The sequence below is a fragment of the Epinephelus moara genome, chromosome 16, assembly GCF_006386435.1.
Source record: "Epinephelus moara isolate mb chromosome 16, YSFRI_EMoa_1.0, whole genome shotgun sequence".
NCBI classification, from domain to species: Eukaryota; Metazoa; Chordata; class Actinopteri; order Perciformes; family Serranidae; genus Epinephelus; species Epinephelus moara.
The window spans coordinates 46,014,086-46,038,533 of NC_065521.1; the positions used below are offsets into that span (position 1 = coordinate 46,014,086).

Here is a 24,448-nt window from a genome sequence, read left to right on the forward strand (position 1 = left end):
AAGTAATAAACTATTTTGTTCTGTACACTCTGTCTGATCACTGACTCACCTGATGGTGCTGTGTGTGACATTTACTTGACATTAATCAATTAATGAACTGGCAGGAAATGAATGAAAATATTTTTATGCTTAAATTCATTTTTCCCGTAAAAACTTTTGAACTTTTGCTTTAAATGTTAAAATATGTCTCTGGTGATTAGAGGTTACAGGTGGACGGCTCTAAATACAAGTGTGAACGACCACACTGTGACCTGATCACTCCACTCAGCGAGGGGCCGGGGGCACATTGGACCGACCTCATATATCTTTTATTGTGTAAACACTAACATGTCCTGATGCGTCTCCGAGAAAGACGCAGTCGATACAGGACGTGTTGGTTGTTTGGAGGAAACACTGAGGATCAGAAGCTGATCAGATATTTGATCATGATTGGTCAGAGTGAGTCTGTGTTTACTGCTCTCAGGTCAGCTGGAGGTGTGTCTGACAGAAAGTCTTCATCATGTTTTCAGATGATTCAGAATCTGCTGACTCATTGCTGATGATCTCATACCTGATCAATGACACAGCCTGGAGAGCTGTCGTCATGGAGACCACACACTCACTCAGCAGTAATCAATAAGATTCTTCACAAACTGAAAATAATCTGCTGACAGAGATTAACAGGAAGCTGCTGCTCAGAGTCGCTGCAGGAAACTGTCAACATTAAGAGTTTTATTTGAATTAACAAAAAACGTTTAATCAGTTTATCCTCAATTAATGTCGATTAATTTGAAATCAGTGTAACAGAATATTATGAAGGTAACAGAGGTTAAAAAAGAGCAGGTAGAGGACAGAGTACCTGAGCAGGTAGAGGAGGTAGAGGACAGAGTACCTGAGCAGGTAGAGCAGGTAGAGGACAGTGTACCTGAGCAGGTAGAGGACAGAGTACCTGAGCAGGTAGAGTACAGAATACCTGAGCAGGTAGAGGACAGAGTACCTGAGCAGGTAGAGTACAGAGTACCTGAGCAGGTAGAGGAGGTAGAGGACAGAGTACCTGAGCAGGTAGAGGACACAGTACCTGAGCAGGTAGAGGAGGTAGAGGACAGAGTACCTGAGCAGGTAGAGGACAGAGTACCTGAGCAGGTAGAGGACAGAGTACCTGAGCAGGTAGAGGACACAGTACCTGAGCAGGTAGAGGACACAGTACCTGAGCAGGTAGAGGACAGCGTACCTGAGCAGGTAGAGGACACAGTACCTGAGCAGGTAGAGGACACAGTACCTGAGCTGTGATTGGACGACATGTTTACAGAAGAGTTTAATGTTATGATATGAACAGCTGGTGTGTAGTTCAGGGACCCTGGGAGAGCAGCTCAAATCATCCCACAATGCAAAGTTACTCTGATTGTGATGTCACTGTGTCACACACACAACTGATGGGAATTAATGTTTACTTCAGTGTTAATCCAAACTAAGCTGGATTTCAGAGGCAGCAGGATTGTTTTCACTCAGCTGGAGTTCAGACTGGGAAACACACACACATCGGTCTGTGTGTGTGTGTGTGTGTGTGTGTGTGTGTGTGAGAGAGAGAGCGAGAGATTGAGATTATTATTTCTATAGATACTTTTTATACACCTGATCAGAATAATCAAATGTTTATCTTGTTCACCTCTGTTCTTGTTTTTAGATGGTGTGTGTGTGTGTGTGTGTGTGTGTGTGTGTGTGTGTGTGTGCGTGCGTGCGTGCGTGCGTGCGTGCGTGCGCACAGTGAAGCTGATTCTAAGGGACTGTTCTTTACTTATCAGAGGAGGGGGGGCTGCTGGGGTGGGACATTTAAAAAATATATTATTATTATTGTTATTATTATTATTATTATTACTGGTAGTATTAATCAGACCCTCCCTCCATAAATGAGTTATTAGATTTTTAAAATTTTGATGTTTGCAAGTTAAAAGTTGAAGATGAAATCCTGGAGTTGGAAAAAGCCTCAGTTTTAAATGAGACAAATAATAAAGTGATTTTGATTAAACATCACTATTCTAAGATCAGATTTGGTTTTGATGTTTTTTTCTGAGTAATTTGAAAATCCAACAATAATTTCTATCTTTACAGATTTGGGCTGATAATCGTTTTGGCGATTTTCAAAGAAAACGTTAGAATTAACAACACAATTTTTTTTTTTTTTTAAATAAAATCATTTGAATTTGTATGCTCCTCCTCTAAGCTTATAAAATAAGCAGTGCGACCGTACACCTGTTTGATAAAGTGAATTATTCTTTAATTATTCAGACCTGATGAAAACACACAGACCTGCAGCTCCACCACCTGCCACATATTTAATAAACAAACTGAAACCAGGTTACACACACACACACACACACATACACACAGAGGAGATACATGTGTGTGTGTTCATCATCTGGGACTAAAGCCACACACACACACACACAGGCTCAGAGGCTGACACACATTTACAGATAAAACAGGCCGGCAGGAAACACAGCAGTGCATTGTGGGAGTTTTTGGGTTGGTACAGACAGTGAAAACTCACTCGGAGAAATCCGACTCCGACATGACGTTTAGTCAGTTCAAATATAAAACTGCACAGAAGCCAAAAAAGTTTCTCCTGCATGAAGCACGACGACACGTGACATTATTAAACATCTTATTGTAGATGTTTCCTCAGAGTCTGACTTTGTCTTCAGATGTTAATTCTCTCCTGACAGTAACGACACAACTCTTCTTCTTCCCTACGATATTTTATCTGAATGACAGAAACAGAGGGCTCAGTGGGGACGGAGCGTCTGTGGTCATTTTGACTTGACCAGCAGACTTCACTACAAGCTGATTGGCTGTTGAAACAGGTGACGTGCTTTAAAACCAGCCGCCGGCCATTTGACCAGCTGAGTGTCAGGTGACATCATCAGCCGGCTTGAGTCCAGCTCAGACCGGCCAGTTCACACTGCTGACCCTTTTCTCTGTGATGTTCTAAAATGGTTTTCGTCTCGTTGCCAATCTTTGGTCTGAACTGGACTTTTTAACCATTTTCTTTTTTAATGTCTTGCAGTGTGAGTGACATCAGCTGACAGGAAGTAAACATGGACCCAAGCTGTTGCCTGGCAATGTAACTCCTGTGAACGGACGATAAAGACGGTGACTACAGGTGTGTGTTCAGGCAGACAGGATGAGACAATAATGTGTTTCTTAACATGAAAGCATGAACGGGACCTTTGAGTTCAGTTTTGAGGTGACTTTACTTGACCTGAGTATTCTCATGTTATGTTCCTCTACACCAGGGGCATCAAACTCATTTCAGTTCAGAGGCCACATACAGTCCACTCTGATCTGCAGTGGAGCCGGACCAGTGAAACCATCACACAGTAACCTATAAATAACAACACCTTTAAGTTTTTCCCTTTTTTAGTCATTCTGAAAATGTTCATCCGTTTACAAAACAAATGATCAACAGCTGCGATATATTAAGAAACATATGTTCAAATTCAACATTCAGTTTTTCCACATCAGTCAGTCGACTCCTCACCTTCATCACATGTGACTTTCACATCATTTCCTACTAAAATGGAAGCTGTTAAAGGCGCAGGTTAAATCATCCGCTGCCTCACAAACTATTTACAATCTGAGGTTTGTCAGTGTGATTTTGTGTTCACACCAACACTGTGTTACTCACACCAGTTTGAACACTAGAACATTTTGTGTTGACTCGTGTCATACGTGTGTGAAATCACTGAATCCATGAATGAACTTCTGCTGGTTCGTCCTCACCGTCATCTGTTCTGGAGGATCTCAGTGCTGATTGGCTGTCACGGTGCAATACGGTTGATTAACTTCTGATTTTTCAACTCTTGTGAATCAGTGTATGATGTGAACTCCTGCTACTCGCTTCATTGGTATATTTTGCATCTTTACATTGACTTCACGTGATTCATGCATGGGAATTGTTTTATTCGTGCCCAGTGTGAACACAACATCACCACCACCCGTATTGTTTAAATACAGAAGTCTGATTCAGATTCTTTTGTACTGAAGCTGCTGGTTGATAATATTTTGCACAATGTTTAATATCTTTAAATCAGACCACAGGAAGTATCGTTGTTATTTCAGAGAGCTGTTCTCTGGTTGTTGTGAAGAAGCCTCTGAGGCAACATCATACATGAAGCATCTCCTCACTGTTTAGCCCAACTCCTCTCAGTCTTCACAGGTGTGTTAATATCAGGTGTGCAGAGTCATCCAGTGGCCCGGATTGGACCCTTTGATGGGCCATTTCTGGCCCCCGGGCCGTATGTTTGACACCCCCGCTCTATGTGTCCTTTTTAAACAGGAACTGTGCAAATTTGCAGGAAAGCCCAATCAGTGTTTTTTCAGCATTGGCAGTATAAAAACAAAATCGGGGAGTGCAGCAAAATGCCGCCTACCTACTTTTGTTTATACAGAATGTGCCTTTTTCGGGGCAATGGGGGGCGTGAGCAAGTAACAAAACGTGTAGCTCAGCGTGTGACGTAAACAGTGACGTGGGAGGGAAGCCGCGGCTGGTCAGTCCTTCGGTGATTCTCTCATAAGTCGGCCCGTCCTTCACCGTCCCCGTCATCTGACGGTTAATGGCCTCTTCTTCATCTTTACAGTGTCAGTCAGGTTTGTGTTTCCCTCTTGCTACTAGCTGCTCGCTAATTCCTGCTATCAGCTGTTTCCTGTTTGTCCACCGCCAGTGGCTCGCACGTGCGGCGTCATCAACAGCTCCTCCCACAAGTCATCAACAGCTCCTCCCGTTGCAGAAGGCCGCCTCGGTCTGTTTAAACTAAAAGGGTTCCACCAATATGTCTACCCTACGAGGAGGAAAATTGGGCGCCCAGCTGGCCGGCAAATCAGCTCAACATTCACAGAAAATCTGGCAGTGTAAAAGGGGCTAATGTGTCCTCTCCATCACAGAGGTAATCATTGTACTTTTCACTCCACTACATTTATTTGTCGTTATCAGATAAAGATTTAACAGAAAATATTGGCTGAGTGTGAAACACATTAAAACATATTAAACCAGTGATTCTCGACCTTTTGGACCAGTCGCGGCTCCTCGTCGTGACTTCTTGTCATGTCTCCTCATCGTGTCTCTGACGTGTCCGAGTTTCTTTAAACTCTTCACATTTCATTTCAGTAACTGTTCAGATGATCAGTGCTTCACTAACAGTCAAAGAGAAAAGTCCCAAAGGTGAATCAGATCTTTGTATCAGAGCTTAGTTTCTTCTTCTTCTGTCCCATTAATGCTGTAACGACCCCTCAGATTTACCTGGTGACCCTTTGGAGGGGCCCGACCCCTCAGGTTGGGACCCACTGGACTGAACTCACTACCTGTCTATGAACTGTCTCCACCTGGAGCAACAACAACAGTGACATCACTTCCCTTTGTTCATTATCATCATCTTCATCACTCCTGCCAGCTGCTCACCTCATCTTCGTCTTCATCAGTGGAACAGTAACTCTGAGTCAGGCTGGAGATTTACTGGATGGCTGTGACATCACTGATGATGTCAGCAGCTGTCTCTCTTCACCATCAGCTCCTCATGTTTCTTCTTCTCTTGTATTTAATTCTGTCTGAACTGAGTTTTGTTTTTGTCAGATAATAAAACAGTTTGTGGCTCAGACATCAACATGATGATGTCAACATGATGATGTCATCGACCATCATTTTTGCTGGTCTTTAACGTCTGTTACCTTTCTCAGACTCAGAGGAACTTATTTTAATTGAGACGTCTTTTAATTAAAGTTAAAGTTGCTGATTTCTACTTCCTGTCCCACAGTGACATCTCAGCTGGTTCCTCTTTAACATTTAACTGTCGATGGATTCGACACCTCGACGCACCTGAAGTCCAAATTTACAACCACATCCACCTGTTTGACTCAGCACCACCCAGACAATGTTCAGGTTTATGAGTATTAAATAACATACAGATATTCTGAATGACTTCAGTCAGGTGTTCAGTCGTCTGTCAGCTGCAGACACCAAAGTCTCGCTCACTGTCAGTGTCATTAAAAACAGACACCTGTTTGGTTGAAAGTTGAAACCCATCATGTGATAAACGATAACGTGACCTGTAAACATGATCCAGGACATGAAAATGAGTTTGTTCTCATAACATTTGTCTTTTTGTTTTCTGACAGTTTGAGCAGCTCTCAGACCTCCTCAGATATCAGCTGGTGTTTTTACAGGTGTTACAGTTTGTGTTGTTTTTAAATGGGATATATAAAGAAACCCGACTCGACTTTACAGGTTTTATATTTTATAGTTTTACAGTTTCTGTAGTTTTATAGTTTTTACAGTGGGTTTTTTTATCGTTTTAAAGTGCTTACAGTTTTACAGTCAAAGTTTTTATATTTTTTAATGTAGTTATAGTTTTACATTTTTAAAGTGATTATAGTTACAAGACTTACAGTTATTACAGTTTCAGAGTTTTTACTGTTTGTGTTGTTTTTAAATGTGATGTATGAATAAAAGTGATCTGACTTTACAGGTTTTATATTTTTTAGTTTTACAGTTTCTGCGGTTTTACGGTTTTACAGTAATTATAGTTTTTTTTACAGTTTTACAGTAGTTACAGTTTTTTTTTACAGTTTTACAGTAGTTACAGTTTTTTTTTACAGTTTTACAATAGTTACAGTATTTTTTTATAGTTTTACAGTTGTTACAGTTGTTGTAGTTTTACAGTGCAGGACTCGTGTCCCGCTGCAGTGACTTGATCAAAGGAGACACGAGAGACAAATGAAGCAAAAAGACATTTATCAGCAGAGATAACTCAACGAGACAAGTTTTCACAGCAGTGATAGTTTTTACAGTGGGCTGGTTACAGTGGTGTATTTTTACTGGTGTCCCGCTGCAGAGGGACAGAGATGAAATGAGACACGAGACACAAATGAAGTGGACAGACATTTATCAGCAGAGATAACCTAACAGAGAATCACACACTCACACACAGTCATTAGGAGAATCTGGAGCATTACGTCATGTGCACAGACCCCTCCCCTCCCCTCACCCCCCTCCTCCATCACCTCTGTGCAGCATCCGGGCTCTGATTGGTCCATCACCCAGTGGCCTATAAACCACATTGGCTGATCCCAAGTCAGCTGCTGCGGACCTGACAGAGGACAGGAGGGAGACACAGAGACAGAGATGTTGGGATAAAAGCGGCGGCTCAGCAGCAGCGGGACTCAGCTGGATCCACGGAACCTGAACGAACCACAGACCGGATCCTGCCCGACTCTACCGGACCCACCTGCCCGGCGCGGAGCGACTCTGCCCGGCCTGACGTGCCGCTGCGGCTCGGAGCGGCGGAGCAGGAGGAGCTGCAGGCGGAGGAGCAAGGTGAGAACATGGGCGGCTGTCCTCCAGCGCGCGCGCGCACACACACACACACACACACACACACACACACACACATAGGAGGACCGCGCGGTGCTCCACAGACAGACAGTGTTATTATTATTATCATCATCATCATCATCATCATCAACACTCTCAGGTCGCCTCAGAGCTGCTGTTTGATTGTTAGGATGTAACATCAATAGATACGACGGTCCTTAAACGCATCATCCAGCAGCTTTTTATTTTTATAATTGAATAAAATGAAGTTATAATCAGAGTGCACACTGTTAGTGTTTATTGTGATATTATGGGATGTTGTAGAATTAAAAAATTGCACAAATTTTAAACAGTGTTTATTGTCATGAAGACAAACACTCACTGTTTTATTTTGTAATTATTTTATTGAATTTTCAATTTTCCAACAAAACAAAACCACCTGATAAAAAAAGAAACAACAACAAAGGTGAGAAAATATTAAAATACATCAGGTAAAGATTGAGTAAAACTTGAAGGTAAAATGACAACAAATAGACAAAACATGACGTGATTAGTAAATTTGTCAGATTTCAACAGACTCGTTAAATGTTCGCTCATATTATAATATATATAATATTTCATGAGACTTATTGAAACTCCACATGGTGACGAACTGTCTTATGACAGGCTGATAAACCAGTGTCACCAGTTTAATATGATTCTGACACTTTATTTAATGTGACTGTTTTCCTCTGAATACTTTCATCAGATAATAATAATAATAATGATAATAATTTAAAGGAACTTTTCATCATGTTTATTGTTTGTTAAAGAGCTGGAATCAGAGTGTAGTAAGCTTAGCTCAGCTTAGCTTAGCTCAGCTTAGCTTAGCTTAGCATACAGACAGTAAACAGTGTGACTCCTCCCAGCACTGACTGACATGTTTCATCTGGTTTGTTCTGAACACAAATACATCAGTATCACTGGGACTATTTCTTGATGAACCACAGCGTATCCCTCCACCCTGTGAACCTGTGTGCGTCACATTCAGTGAACTCAGGTTTTAGTTTTAATCTCTCTGTGAAGCGGCAGCGACGCCATGTTTATCTGTCAGGACAGAGTTTGTCCAGATGTCCTGTGTGTTGTTGATGTTGGACAAAGAGTCTCCACTCAGAGTTACTTCCTGTCTTACTCCTGAGCTGTCGTCAGGTCACATGGTCTTCTTCATCTTTATGTGTTTTTATTTCTCTCAAAGAGAGCACCACACTGCCTCCTCTCCTTGTTCCCTTGGTTGCTTCCTCTCCTTGTCCCCTTTCATCTCTCGTCTCCACTCTTATTTCCTTTTTTTGTGTTCCCTCCTTTTATCCTCTTTCCTTATCTTTCGTCCTTGTTTCCTCTCCTTCTTCCCTTTCCTCTCTTGTTTTCTCTCCTTGTGTCTTTCTTTGTTTTATTCTTTTGTTTCCTCTTTTGTTTCCTTATCTTCTCCTTTGTCTCCTCTCTTGACTCCTCTCCTCATCTCCTCTTTTGTGCCCTCTCTTGTCTTCTCTCCTTCTCTTTATCTTTGACTCCTCACCTTGCCTCCTTTCTCCTCTCTTCTCTCCTTGTCTCTTCTCTTCTTGTCTCCTCTCNCTTGTCTCCTCTCCTTGCCTCTGGTCTCCTCTCCTTGCCTCCTCTCTCCTGGTCTCCTCTCCTTGCCTCCTCTCTCTTTGTCTCCTCTCTCCTCTCCTTGCCTCCTCTCTCCTTGTCTCCTCTCTCCTCTCCTGGTCTCCTCTCCTTGCCTCCTCTCTCTTTGTCTCCTCTCTCCTCTCCTTGCCTCCTCTCCTCAGTGAGACGGGGACAGGAAGTGGACTCGTTGTTATGTAATAGAAGTGAAACTTGATGAAAGTAGGTCACAGAGTTTCTTCTGTTCAACCGAGTTTGTTTCACATTCGGGAGGTTTCCACGGCAACAACCACCCAGTTTTATGTAATCGCTCCTCTTCCTCACCTCCTCGTCTCCTCGTTAACCCCTCGCGTCTCCTCTCAGGTGATCAGACTCTGTGACGTGAGACGTTTGCTTCCTGGAGACGAGTCCGTCCAGGTGTTTCCACAGGTTGTAGTCCAGTCACCTGTAGATGAGAAAGAGCAGTGTCAAATCAGAATACTCAGACAGTATCCAATGACAGTGCAGTGAAGCTGTAGGCGGAGCTTAGAGGGAAAGTTAATGACATCATTAAAGGGCAACTTGAGTATTTTTCACATGTTTTTGAAATGTGTCCAGTACTGAGAGAGAGCTGCAGTGACACAGGCTGTGATGTCACCGCTCTGTTCACAGCATCAGAGTCCGTCCACTGACAGTGTTTGTTTTTGTCACTGACAGGATCAGATTGTTATTCTGAGTGTCTGACATCATGATGACAGGATCCCTACAGAGACAGAGCTTTGTGTTAAAGAGGAAGATCCTTTTTGTTTCACCAGAAATCACCATCACCGAACCCTCCACACTGCATTTGTCATTTCATCATCAAACGTCGACAGAAACAAAATAAAACAAACAAAATCCATCTTGGTTCGTCTCTCCACTGCTCCAACAGGCACCAGCTCTGGTTTGGTTGAACTTAACCCTTCATTCACCATTAGATGTGAAAACATGCTGCCTCCTTACCAAGCGGCATCTTCTGGGGCTGAAACATGAAGCCAAACCTGCAGTTCCTCTAATGTCCACTAGAGGCTGGCTCCAACACTGAGTCAGTCCCCACAGACCTCCATGTTCACATGTAGAAATAAACATGTTTACAGCCTGGTTGGTCTCTGGAGCTCATTTCAACATTCATGACGCCTGTACAGACTGAGTTTATATAGAACTCACCTGTTTATATTTTATTAAGGATTAAAGTTACAGTTAATGAAGGGGGCGGGGCCTCTTTGAGTGACAGGCTGTCTGCTGATAGAGGTCAGACCCACTCCTGGCTCCCCCACAGCTCCACCCTCTCGCCCAAATATGGTCACTTCTGGATCCAAAAAATCCAAGATGGCGACAGCTGAAATGCTGAACTTGAGGCTTCAAAACAGAGTCCGCAAACCAATGAGTGACGTCACATGACTGATACCGTCTGTGTTGTTGGGCCAAGATAAATTGTAATGTTCGGTGCTCTACAGGTTAAAATGAGTGTGTATTTAAATAGAGTCTGGTGGGTTTGGTGAAAGTGATTTTGGGATTCTCTGCTGATTCTGAATTAAGCATCTAAAACAGAAAAGTCACTCAGTAACACAAACTAAGTAAGAGAGGCAGCAGAGCAGCAGCTCCTGTGTTCGGTGAGGTAAGAGTAATGTTGATGTCAGTGCAGTCTGACTCTGAGGAGGACAAGTTTAACTGTTAGTCCAGTTTCTCACACCGAGCTTACGACAGGATAAATGAGACGTGGTCTGTGCTTCATGAGCTGTGTGAGAGTTTGTTAACGGATGGTTTGATATTATTTTTATTTTCTTTAACATGAGCCCTGTTTACTTCAAGTCATCAAGAATTTCCCCCGTTTTTGGATTCTTCATTCACCGTGGAGGCGTCAGAGAAAAATAAGTTTTCTTCATGAATGTCACGTGACACAGGAGAGTGACTGATGTGCTAATGATCGTTTCGGGGGAAGTATTCCTTTAAGAACACACAACACACAGAGTAATAACTGACTGTGTTCATAGCTGGACGTGTCCTGTCAGCAGTTTTAACGTTTCGATCATTTCTGGGATGCAGTGGATTTTTCGTTGCGACAGTGTGAGTGGCTGCTGGTTAAAATTAGAGGTGAAGCTGAGTGGCGTTCAGGGTCTGTTTGTAGAGTCACATGGTTCCTTGTTTCCTGCTCTGTGACCTCTGTTTCTACGTCAGTGTGTGATAAGTTGTGATGAAGTTCACCTGCTGCTGCTCACCTGGTGAACAGACACCGAGCTGCTCACTGAGGAGCTGCAGCAGGTTGAGTCCGTTTACCTTCAGTGTTTGAACACGGCAGCAGAGTTTTACTGTGAACACAAAGTATCAGCAGGTTGTTTTATTCTGACGGTCAGATTGTTTTAGTGTTTCCTCCCAACATGTGAAGTCAGATTCACACCTGTGACAGCAACAAAACATCTGGTTATTTTTATGTATGAATGTGTTTAGAATATATAACCTATCAAAAAAAATAAATAGATGTAGCAGCAGTGATGGACTGGGAGAAGAATTTACTGAAGCAAACATTTTAAATTCAAAACATTTAAGGGACTGTTTGTTATTTGTGAGGGGGAGGGGTGCAAGGGGGGGGGGGGCATGTCAACTGATTTGTTAAGCAGTGGGGAGGGACTTATGGTTTTTATTTTAGCTTGGGGGAGGGGCAGACATTTTTCAATGGTTGTATTTTGTATTTATTTTACTACATATTAAATTTAGTTTTTTGTTTTTACTTTCAACATTTGATTTTTTTTTCTTTAAAGAATCTTTTTTAAATTTAAACATTTGTGGTAATATTTAAAGAAAACGTGTTGAAGTTTTCTTTGAAAAACGTTGGCAATTGTTTTTCTCTTGAATCTGTTTCTTTTTCTTTTCATATATTTGGCATTTTTTTTGTTTGTTTAAAAATTGCTTTTTTTTATTTTTGGCAATTTTTATAGAAAATATGTTTGGAAGGCATGTTTGCTTTTGTAAATCTTTGGCAATATATTTTTCTTTCCATTTTTTTTCAATTTATTTTTGTCATATATTTGGCAATTTCTTTTTAATTTTTTGGCCATTTGTTTACATAAGAAGTTTTCATTTTGGCTTAGGGTAGGGGCATACAAAGTTGAATGGTTTATCTTTAAAGAAAACATGCCTTTGTGTATGGAGGGCATGTTTTCTTTGAGTATCTCCTAAACTTCACAATTTATCAGCCAGAAACTGTAAAAAAAAAAATGAAATTATAGTTGGATTTTCAAATTTCCAACAGTCACTGGACACATCGTATGTGACTCTTGCTTTTGTCAGAAAAAAAAACTCTAACCAAATCTGATCTTAAAATAGAAATATTTAATCAAAATCACTTTGTTCTGCATCTCATTTGTCCAAGTTTATAAAATCTAATAAGTCATTTATGGAGGAGGGAGGGTCATGGGTTTTCCTCCAGTCACTCTGGGAGTCCCTAACACAGTGTTTCTTCCTCCTCTGACTGTGAACACGATCTTTGTTCATTACTGTGTGTTACTGTGTGTTCTATTATGTGTGTGTGTGTGTGTGTGTGTGTGTGTGTGTGTGTGTGTGTTTGTGTGTGTGTGTTGACAGCTCTGAGGTAATTAACGAGCTCTCATCCAATCACAGCCTCTTCAGTGGGACATTTAATGAGGCACTCTCAGCTCGTTAAATAATTAATATCATCTCATCAATATTCCATCTGCTCAGCAGCAGGAGGAGGAGGAGGAGGAGGAGGAGCAGAGAGACGAACCTCCTTCAGTCTGTCGTTAACATGATGAAGGAGGTTCATTCACATGTTTGAACATCTGTCAGAGCTGCTGTCACTGCGCTGCATTCAGGGTCTGTCTGGGAAAACAGAAACTCCAGCAGTGTTCTACTGTGAGCTGCTGCAGTCAGCCTCTGTCTGTCCAGCCTCTGTCCCTCCAGCCTCTGTCCCTTCATCCTCTGTCCCTCCAGCCTCTGTCCCTTCATCCTCTGTCCCTTCATCCTCTGTCCCTCCAGCCTCTGTCCCTTCATCCTCTGTCCCTTCAGCCTCTGGCCTTCATCCTCTGTCCCTTCATCCTCTGTCCCTTCATCCTCTGTCCTTCATCCTCTGTCTTTCATCCTCTGTCCCTTCATCCTCTGTCCCTTCATCCTCTGTCCCTTCAGCCTCTGTCCCTTCATCCTCTGTCCCTTCAGCCTCTGGCCTTCATCCTCTGTCCCTTCTTCCTCTGTCCCTTCAGCCTCTGGCCTTCATCCTCTGTCCCTTCATCCTCTGTCCTTCATCCTCTGTCCCTTCAGCCTCTGTCCCTTCATCCTCTGGCCTTCATCCTCTGTCCCTTCAGCCTCTGTCCCTTCATCCTCTGGCCTTCATCCTCTGTCCCTTCAGTCTCTGTCCCTTCATCCTCTGTCCCTCCAGCCTCTGTCCTTTAAGCCTCTGTTCCTCCAGTCTCTGTCCCTTCATCCTCTGTCCCTTCAGTCTCTGTCCCTTCATCCTCTGTCCCTTCAGTCTCTGTCTCTTCATCCTCTGTCCCTTCAGCCTCTGGCCTTCGGCCTCTGTCCCTTCATCCTCTGGCCTTCATCCTCTGTCCCTTCAGTCTCTGTCCCTTCATCCTCTGTCCCTCCAGCCTCTGTCCTTTCAGCCTCTGTTCCTCCAGTCTCTGTCCCTTCATCCTCTGTCCCTTCAGTCTCTGTCCCTTCATCCTCTGTCCCTTCATCCTCTGTCCTTCATCCTCTGTCCCTTCAGCCTCTGGCCTTCAGCCTCTGTCCCTTCAGCCTCTGTCCCTTCATCCTCTGTCCCTTCAGCCTCTGTCCCTTCATCCTCTGTTCCTCCAGCCTCTGTCCTTTCAGCCTCTGTTCCTTCATCCTCTCTCCCTTCAGTCTCTGTCCCTCCAGCCTCTGTCCCTTCATCCTCTGTCCTCCCAGTCTCTGTCCCTCCATCCTCTGTCCCCCCAGCCTTTGTCCCTCAAGCTTCTTAGATTTCTGTCTGTTTCTGTCTGATGTCATCCAAACATAAACAATGATGACCTCATGAGATAAGCTGCAGTTTTTGGAGCCTGAGCCCAGTGCATGATGGGAAACACTTGTCTGTCCCCCGATAAAAGACACTTTTTAAATTTTTGGTTTAACTGGAGACCCTCTGATTGTTAGTCTGATTTTTCTCTCTGAAAGTTTCTTCTGTTAACAGAATAAATGTGTGGTCGATGATGACTTTTGAGTAATGGTGATATTAACAGTATTAATACTAATTAATACAGTCATATATTATATATAAAATTCGATTATATATAAAATATAATCAAGGTTTTAAGAGTGAGGTCACTGAGAGAGACACCAAACTAACAAGTGTGTGAGGAATCTGACAAAACGTCTGTAAACTCCTGAATAATTTTTTTAATTTAATTTAATTAAAAAAAAATATATATTTAATTTTATATACTTTATTAATCCCCCTGAGAGGAAATTCAATTTTTTCACTCCTTTTGTCATTAACACACAGGTCCAAAAGACACACACATGCACAAACAGGACCTATACATGCACAAAGTGGAGAGATGTCAGAAGTTCAGATTCAAACACACAACAGAGAGACTGTGCGGACCAGTCACAGAGCAGCTCAAAGCCCCCTCCTCCTCGTCCCCTATGTCACTTCCTGGCTGGTTCCCATGGCAGCAGAGGCAAGGTGTCCCCGTTTCCTGCCCCGCTGAGTGTGTGCGTGCTTGTACATCTATCCTTGTGAGAATCTTTGAGTTTTAGATCTTGAGACTGAGGACGTTTTGTAAAGTGAGGACATTTTTGTAAAGTGAGAACGTTTTGTAAAGTGAGGACATTTTTGTAAAGTGAGGACATTTTTGTAAAGTGAGGACGTTTTGTAAAGTGAGGACATTTTGGTAAAGTGAGGACATTTTGGTAAAGTGAGAACATTTTTGTAAAGTGAGGCGTTTTTGTAAAGTGAGGACATTTTGGTAAAGTGAGGACGTTTTTGTAAAGTGAGGACATTTTGTAAAGTGAGGACGTTTTTGTAAAGTGAGGACATTTTTGTAAAGTGAGGACGGTTTTGTAAAGTGAGGACATTTTTGTAAAGTTAGGACGTTTTTGTAAAGTGAGGACATTTTGTAAAGTGAGGACGTTTTTGTAAAGTGAGGACGGTTTTGTAAAGTGAGGACGTTTTTGTCAAGTGAGGACATTTTTGTAAAGTGAGGACGTTTTTGTAAAGTGAGGACGGTTTTGTAAAGTGAGGACATTTTTGTAAAGTGAGGACATTTTGTAAAGTGAGGATGGTTTTGCAAAGTGAGGACATTTTGTAAAGTGAGGATGGTTTTGTAAAGTGAGGACATTTTGTAAAGTGAGGACGTTTTTGTAAAGTGAGGACATTTTGTAAAGTGAGGATGGTTTTGCAAAGTGAGGACGTTTTTGTAAAGTGAGGATGGTTTTGTAAAGTGAGGACATTTTGTAAAGTGAGGATGGTTTTGCAAAGTGAGGACATTTTGCAAAGTGAGGACATTTTGTAAACCCGTCCGTCTGTCCATCCATGAGGAGGTGCAGCAGTTCAGAGTTCAGATGTAAAGTTGTCATCAGTTAATGACATCACTTCCTGTGTGCTTCCATCCAGCCGTAGATGTGACCCGCCTCCTCTGACCCTCTGGAGGAAGTTGTCACCACAATTGAATCAACACTTCCCCTCAGCTCCGCCCCCAGTGCACCATGGGATTTGCAGTCCTTTCCACTCTCCTCCTGTCCCTGGTGACATCATCAGTGTGTGCTGCAGTGGGCGGGGCCAGTCTGGGTAAGCAGCAGTCATACAGACATCAGATACAGACACATGAAGAAGAAGAAGGGTTAAACAGAGGCGTGGTGTGTGTGTGTGTGTGTGTGTGTGTGTGTGTGTGTGTGTGTGTGTCCTGTAGGTGGTGCCGTGCTGTGTCCTCTGCAGTGTGTGTGTGAGACGAGACCCTGGTACACGCCACAGTCTGTGTATCACCAGGCCAGGACGGTCGACTGTAACGAGCTCCACCTGCACAGAGTCCCCGCCAACATGTCAGCTGACACACAGGTAACGGTCGTTATGATGTAATACTGCGTCCATATAAAGCTTCAGAGGGAACATGCTGTCAACACGTTGTGATCATGTGATATTTTTGTGAACACGTGAATAAGTGAAATAGTTGTGTACCTGTTGTGATCTTCTTGTTGTGTTGACGTGTTGACGTTGTGTTGATGTTGTGTTGATGTTGTGTTGACGTTGTGTCGATGTTGTGTTGACGTGTTGACGTTGTGTTGACGTCGTGCTGACGTTGTATTGATGTTGTGTTGACGTTGTGTTGATGTTGTGTTGACGTTGTGTTGATGTTGTGTTGGATGTTGTGTTGACGTGTGTACGTTGTGTTGATGTGTTGACGTCGTGTTGATGTGTTGACGTTGTGTTGATGTTGTGTTGACGTTGTGTTGATGTTGTGTTGATGTGTTGACGTTGTGTTGATGTTGTGTTGGATGTTGTGTTGATGTGTGTACGTTGTGTTGATGTGTTGACGTCGTGTTGATGTGTTGACGTTGTGTTGATGTTGTGTTGACGTGATGTTGTGTTGACGTGATGTGTTGACGTGTTGATGTTGTGTTGACGTTGTATTGATGTTGTGTTGATGTGTTGACGTTGTGTTGATGTTGTGTTGACGTGTTGACGTGTTGATGTTGTGTTGACATTGTATTGACGTTGTGTTGATGTGTTGACGTTGTATTGATGTTGTGTTGATGTGTTGACGTGTTGACGTTGTGTTGATGTGTTGACGTGTTGATGTTGTGTAGATATTGTGTTGACGTTGTGTTGATGTTCTGTAGATGTTGTGTTGATGTTGTGTTGACATTGTATTGACGTTGTGTTGATGTGTTGACGTTGTGTAGATGTTGTGTTGATGTGTTGACGTTGTGTAGATGTTGTGTTGATGTTGTGTTGACGTTGTGTTGATGTTGTGTTGACGTGTTGACGTTGTGTTGACGTTGTGTAGATGTTGTGTTGACGTTGTGTTGATGTGTTTCAGGTGCTGCTGCTGCAGAGTAACAACATCTCCTCCATCACCACTGAACTGCAGAGTCTCACCAACCTGACAGAACTGGACCTGTCACAGAACCACTTCACACAGGTAACACACCTTTACTACACCTTTACTACACCTTTACAGTCATGTTACACCGTTACTACACCTTTATTACACCTTTACAGTCATGTTACACCGTTACTACACCTTTATTACACCNACAGGTAACACACCGTTACTACACCTTTACTACACCTTTACAGTCATGTTACACCGTTACTACACCTTTATTACACCTTTACAGTCATGTTACACCGTTACTACACCTTTACTACACCTTTACAGTCATGTTACACCGTTACTACACCTTTATTACACCTTTATTACCCCTCATTACACCATTACAACACATTTATTACACCGTTATTACCCCTTTACAGTCATGTTACACCTTTACTACACCGTTACTACACCTTTATTACACTTTTACAGTCATGTTACACCGTTACTACACCTTTATTACACCTTACTACAGTCACATGATACAGTAAACGCAGCACGTTTTAATTCATAGTTTATTTTAGTTTAATGTTTCTCTGTAGGAGCAGATCATCTGTTTTTGGATCTTTATCACCAAACTTCATACTGACCTCAGATCAGACATTAATAACTGGTCCAGTGTTTGAGTCTGAACTACAGCTGAGAAACACAGTGGCATCTCAGACAACAGTTTGTCTCTGTTTCCATGACGATGTCCTGGGGTTCCATGCAGCTCCATACACTGTCTGTCTGTCTGTCTGGTGAGCTGTGTGTCCAGGTGAGCTCTATGGGTCTGTCTCTGTCTGTGTGTCCAGGTGAGCTCTATGGGTCTGTCCTCTCTGGGCCGGTTGGTGACTCTGTACCTGGAGGAGAACCACATTGAGGAGTTGGAGGACTTCAGTCTGAGGAACCTGTCCAGTCTGGAGGAGCTCTACATCAACCACAACCACATCTCCTCCATCGGACCCAAAGCCTTCGCTGGACTCACCAACCTGCTGCGGTCATTACTCCTTTTCTTCTTCTTCACCTTATTTTTCTGCTTCTACTTCCTCCACCACAAGCACCACCTGAGGGAATAACTTTATCTAAATGGGTTTTGCGCCCTCTGCTTTGTCCTGCAGGCTCCACCTGAACTCCAACCGGCTGGTGGCCATTGACAGTCGCTGGTTCGAGTCCCTGCCGTCCCTGGAGATCTTGATGATCGGCGAGAACCCGATCCTGGGTCTGGAGGAGAAGAACTTCCTGCCTCTGTCCCGCCTTCACAGCCTGGTGCTGGCTGGGATGGGTCTGGTCTCCGTCCCCGCCGCCGCCTTCCTGGGCCTCGACTACCTGGAGAGCCTCTCCTTCTACGACAACAGGCTCAGGTGAGTCTGAGCTCCGTCGCTGTAACGCTGTGTCACTGTGACGTCGGCTCACGTGACCGCTGTTCTCCTGACAGGTCGGTTCCTCGGGACGCTCTGAGCATGCTCCCTAACCTCAAGTTCCTGGACCTGAACAGGAACCCGATCAGCCGAGTCCAGCAGGGAGACTTCCAGAACCTTCAGCACCTGGAGGAGCTCAGGTCAGTCTGAGACAAGGATCAAGATTAAACTTGACCCTGATTAAAGTCCTTTATTATTGATTATCAGCTGATAACGACTCTGATCAGATCCTTTTATTGATTTAAATATTGGTTAAATATGTCTCTTATCAGCTGATGAAAGTCTGATCTGATATTTCTTAATTATATTTATTGATTAAATGTGTCTCTGACTCGCTGAAATAACAGCTGTAGACTCATCTGACAGACACAAACCACTGGATCCTGATTCAAAAATCTCCACCTGATCATGTTAAATGATTGATCTGATTAAATGAAACTTTATCTGATTTTTATTGAAACAGCAGTAAAAGACTTGTTGAAAATAAAAATCTCTTTTCCTGCCTGTGTCCCGGCTGAAACAGGCAGCGGCACAAACAACACAGAACAACTTAACATGAAAACAAAGAACAACTCACAGGAACATTAAAATATCAAAAGCGTCTTCAGGCAGGTGAGCGTCAGGTCGTTCAGAAACACTCTGAATGCATCCAATGGGACTCATAAGACTGAATCAGCAGAGCAGCAGTTACACATTTGTTTTTACAGTTCAGTTCAGGACTGCAGGAAAAGTTCGCTCGAATAACTCCTGGGAGTGAAAAGAAGAAGAGACGTCTGACTCTGTTTGTGTTTCAGTCTGAACAACATGGAGGAGCTGCTGATGGTGGAGCGAGCTGCTTTCCAGAACCTTCCAGAAATCGCCAAACTGGAGCTCTGCAGTAACCCACAGCTGTCCTACATCGACCCGCAGGCCTTCAGGTGTCTGTCTGTCTGTCTGTCTGTCTGTCTGTGTATTAGTGTCATTTCTTTCGTCCGCTGTGTGTCCACGGTGACTTCGCTCCGTCTAATAAATACATGAACGTCACAGTCACACAAACATGAACTAAACAGACGTCACGAATGAACCTTTGAGTCTTTGTGGTCGAATCAGCTGACAGTTGCTGCTCACTGCTGTGAATGTGTGCTTCATGCTAACGTTAGCTGTTGTTAGCTGCTGACAAGAGTCTGTGGCCACGCAGCGTCTCAAGCTCCAGCTCAGGGGTCGTGTTATTGTGCTGCTGGCTTTGAGTCATTCTGAGGCTCACTGTTCCCGTGTTTCTCCTCCTAAACCGTAACGTGACGTTAATTAAGTTAATTACTTAACTTAACGGTGACGGACGTGACATCATTTGTGGAGCAAATAGGATGAGGACACGTTGCTGTTTACATACGTAAACAAATGAAAGAAAACACAATTTTTTAACGCTCATTTCCTGCTTCTCCCGCTCATCTCTTCTTATTTCATTCATCATGCACCTCCTCTCCTCTGCTCTCCTCTCCTCTCCTCTCCTCTCCTCTCCTCTCCCCTCCCCTCAGTGAGCTCTCCTCCCTGCGGACGCTCCTCCTCCACAGTAACCAGCTGAGCCTCCTCTCTGGAGACGTCCTGTCCTCCCTGCCGTCCCTGGAGGAGGTGTCTCTCCATTCGAACCCTCTGCGCTGTGACTGTCTCTCCTCCTGGGGGCCTCACTTCGGCAACCAGTCGCACCTCAAGATGCTGGAGTCCTCCATCACGCTCTGCTCCTCCCCGCCTCACCTGGTTGGTCGAGAGCTGCAGGAGGTGGTGGGGGTCGGATGGGGCGGGGGCGGAGCTAACAGCTGCCTGCCTCACATCGCTCCTCACGCCTTCCCTTCCACCATGAACGTCAGCGCCGGGCAGCCAATCACACTGGAGTGCTGGGCGGACGCTGACCCCGCCCCCCAGTTCTACTGGGTGACGCCCACTGGAGACAAGGTGTGTGTGTGTGTGTGTGTGTGTGTGTGAGCATTAACCTTTTGTTAAATCTCTTATACTTAACGTTTCCTCCTCACCTGGTCAGGTGAGCTCTGAGGCCATGGCTGCACCAATCATATCAGAGGAGGGGCGTGGCCTGAGCAGGAAGAAGAAGAAGCATCGAATGTCAGAGCCTGGAGCGTTGGTGATCGAACACGCCGAGCCGTCAGACACAGGTCAGTCTGTCAGTCTGATAAATCACATCACTCTTCATATCTAAAACTTTCAGACTGCTTCTCTGTGACTCTGCTGCAGATCACAGTAAAGACGCTGAAAATTAAATGCAGATACAAATCAAAACAGATCGTGTTGGTAGAAATGACTCGTGGTCGTTTAGCGTCTGAGCAGTGACAAATATTTACACAGGATACAGACAGGAAGCTGGATATATGAAGATCAACTATAACATTATTAATATGGATGACACCTCTCGTCCTCTCTCAGGTGTGTACACCTGTGTGGCGTGGAACACGGAGGGCGCAGACACGAAGAGCGTCTCAGTGTTCGTGGACTATCAGGGGTCAGTGGGCTTGTGGTTGGGCGGGGGGACGAGGTGGGGTGGTGAGCCCAGCAGAGAGCAGCCCTGGCTGGGGAACTCGTCCAGCGCTGCAGCCTCTCTGGTGGTGCTGGCGAAGGTACCTGCTCTGTTTGTGAGATTTATGTTTATGTCAATTTAATATCTTTATTTACATCTTTTTATGAAGCACAAACAGTGAATCTGTGTGTTTGATGCGTTTTATTAATAAAGTTATTTTTAATACTGATTCAGACTCATTTCTGATCCAATAAACATGTTTCCTGTTTCCTGTACAGGTGGTGCACGCCCAGTCGGTGGTGCTGGAGTGGAAGTTGTATCCCAGCGGAGGAGCTTCGTCTGCAGGAGAGAACCAACAGGACGCCCCCCTCCCTCTGACCCGGTGGAGCAGCGCCACCGTGCACATCGACAACCCTCAGATCAGCTACACCGCCAAGGTGAGCACATCCACCCTCTGATGCTACACCTGATTTTCACACCACTCTGAAAAGTATGTGCATATCAGTTTGTGGGGTGACTTTGTGGAACGCAATCCAACAAAGTAAAGATATCAGACAGTTTAAAAAGAGGTACAAAGACAGTATTTTCGTAAGGTAGAGGGTGAAAGAGACGTCTGTAAATCAGTGGAGCATCACAACCTCTACGAAATGACTTGTTTCACTGTCAGGATTTGATCCATTTGGTCCAATAACATTTGGAAAGTCTGGAGGAGTCACAAGATTAAATTATTTTATCCCTATTCGAGTTAGCAGAGTGCTAAACAGGAAGTAGCCAGCTTGGCCAGCAGAGTCTCTGGTGCACCTGCTCGATGGGCCACACAGTGCGGAAGCAGTGCTGATAATAAAGGTCATTTTTTAAGAGACAGTTGGATCATTCTGAGCAGCTTTCATAGGAATAAACTGAGCCCCGCCTCCAACGCTGGTTCATATGTGTGCGGTGGCGTGTCTGCGTCGCTCTGCTGTTACACCTCCAAAACACTCGTCAGAGTTTCTGTGAAGTGCTGAAAAAGTAATTGATTCAAAACAACTCAACTCAACTTTATTCATAGCTCACCTTTCAGACAAACACACAGCCCACAGTGCTTCACGTGGCGACACTGGAATGAAACAGACACAATTTAAAGGGTAACTCAAACAACTATATGAAGTTTTGCAAGACGAGAAAATTACAACAATAAGACATAAAATATTTTAAAAAATCAAACCAAACAAAAGGAGTGAATAAAAGTTCATAGAATTAAAATAAACAATTAAATAGAATAAAAATAATCAGGAGGGATAAATAAAGGTAAAAACCAATGGTTAAAACCTAAAAATCAAGACACATTAAACACACATTAAACATGGCTTAATAGAGACAGTGTCAAACACAAATCAGCTTCACTATAACTCTCAGCATTCACAGACAAACACTTGTCTTTATCTGGACACATTTCCCCACAAATCCAACATGCTAACATTATTAGCACAAGCCTATGGCATTTTACATTGTATAAATTAGTCTAGCGGCTAGCAGAGATTTCCTCTGCTCATATTCCAGCCAGGATAAATCACACACAGTGTGTGGAGGCTTTATTGTCTTCACAGTTTATTGTTTCTTATCTGTGAAATTAAAGTAAATCAAAGCTTTGTTTCCACTGAGGGAAATGGTTTCAGCTCACAGAGACAGACAGGAGGTCTGCGTCACTGTGACGTGGAATTACATCTCTGGGGAGGTGCACATCAGGCTAAGGTGTAAGGTACGTGTTAACATGAAGCCTGCAGCAGAGGTATGATGTCGATATGACACAGAGATATAACGCTCCACCTGTCTGTGGTGCGTTCATGTGTCCGTAATAGCGGCAGGAAAGAGACGACTGAACTATGTAGACATCTTTAGACAGCGTTAAAACTAAAAACTTCAGAAAACGACTTTTGTCGAGAGCGTTTCTGAGGATGAAAGGAATTAACGAGGAGTTTCTGCGCTGCAACAACTGTAGTTTTTTTCACGGGAGTTGTAGTTTTTTTCTGCGCCTGAGGAACAAATTGTGGAACAGATGCTAGACAGGAAGTGACATCATGTCTCCCTCTCTCTCTCTGTCTCTGTCCAGGTCCCAGTGGACGTTCAGGAGTATAACCTGACTCACCTCCTTCCTGCCACTGAGTACCACGTCTGCCTCACCGTCTACTCCTCCTCCCCCTTACCCTCCTCTTCCTCCCCCAGCTCCTCCCCCACTCCCATCACTCCCTCCTCTCCCTCCTCCCCCATCCACACTTCCTGTCTGAACGTCACCACTAAGGAGGCGGGTTTCTCAGTGGAGTTGGTGGCGTCCCGGCGCAGCAGCGTGGCGTTGGCGGCGGTGATGGGCTCCATGTTTGCTCTGTCCATCATGGCGCTGCTGGTGGTGTATATGGGCCGCCGCGTGCAGCAGCACAAGTCCTGCGGACACTCGCTGAAGAAGTACATGCAGCACGCCACCTCCATCCCCCTGAACGAGCTGTACCCGCCACTCATCACGCTGTGGGAGAGCGAGGCTGAGAAGGACAAGGAGGACAAGGAGCAGGAGGAGAGGGAGGCGGGGGAGAGGGGGGAGGAGGCAGGGGGGAGTCAGATCGACACCACAAAGACTTACATGTGGTAGCTGGAGGAGGAGGAGGAGGAGAAGGGAGGAGGGAGGGGGGCGGAGTTTAACTGACAGAGAGACGGACACTCGAGGGTTAACGGAGGAAAGAAGAGGAGCTGGATGAAGGTTAGCAGAAGAGGTCACATGACTCAGCGAGGAGCCTGACAGACAAACAGAGGGGAACAAACGTCCACGCTGTCAATAACAGTGAGAGGTCACATGATCGTCAGGTGGATAAAAACTGTTAAAGGAACATTCTGGTGTTTTGTCATGTTTTAGCCCTTTAAATGGATCCCTGCTGTCAGCGTCCGTCAGGTTACAGATAATCAGTCCGTCAGTGTTCAGTTCACTTTATTCAAACAGCCTGATTCAAACTCTGATGATGCGTTTAAAGTCACTTTATTCATGGTGACCAAAGTTTATATGAAAATAAGAACATAGATTTAATAAGCCTAAGGGACTGTTCTTTAGGAGGAGGGGGTGGCTGGGTGTGACCCTCCCTCCTCCATAAATGAGTTATTAGATTTTTAAAACTCTTAAAACCCTTTGATGTTTGAAAGTTTAAAGTTGAAGATGAAATCCTGGAGTTGGAAAAAGTCTCAGTTTCTCACTGTTGTTGTGTGAACAGTTTATTTTTTGACACATTTTAAATGAAAAATAGAATAAATTGATTTTGTTGAAGGGTCACTATTTTAAGATCAGATTTGGTTATTTGTTTTTGTTCTGATGGAAGCGTTCTTCACACGATGTGTTCAAGGACCGTCGGAAATGTGAAAATCCAACAATAATTTCTGTTTTTACCGTTTCTGGCTGTGATAAATGGTGTAATGGCAATTTTTAAAGAAAACATGCCTTCTAAACCCCAGCGGGTTTTAAAGG

General features: G+C 43.9%; 1 protein-coding gene across 1 annotated transcript; it reads left to right on the forward strand.

Annotated features, from left to right (window-relative positions):
* The first annotated feature begins 7,029 nt into the window (after positions 1 to 7,029).
* On the forward strand, positions 7,030 to 23,587 carry si:ch211-180f4.1 (uncharacterized protein LOC100144405 homolog). The gene is made up of 13 exons (XM_050064269.1): positions 7,030 to 7,345; positions 15,585 to 15,758; positions 15,880 to 16,025; positions 17,008 to 17,109; positions 17,859 to 18,043; positions 18,165 to 18,407; positions 18,482 to 18,604; positions 19,259 to 19,381; positions 19,979 to 20,393; positions 20,479 to 20,608; positions 20,877 to 21,067; positions 21,246 to 21,404; positions 23,057 to 23,587. The coding sequence occupies exons 2-13, from the start codon at positions 15,677 to 15,679 to the stop codon at positions 23,585 to 23,587; spliced, it is 2,430 nt and encodes an 809-aa protein (XP_049920226.1). The 5' UTR covers positions 7,030 to 7,345; positions 15,585 to 15,676.
* Positions 23,588 to 24,448: the final 861 nt, after the last annotated feature.

Bases quoted from the DNA above. Each gene is read 5' to 3' on its own strand.
- si:ch211-180f4.1 (XM_050064269.1), top strand. From the start codon at position 15,677: ATGGGATTTGCAGTCCTTTCCACTCTCCTCCTGTCCCTGGTGACATCA. The intron at 19,382-19,978 runs GTGTCTGTCTGT...CCCTCCCCTCAG, and splicing joins ATCGACCCGCAGGCCTTCAG to TGAGCTCTCCTCCCTGCGGA. The intron at 21,405-23,056 runs GTGAGCACATCC...GTCTCTGTCCAG, and splicing joins AGATCAGCTACACCGCCAAG to GTCCCAGTGGACGTTCAGGA.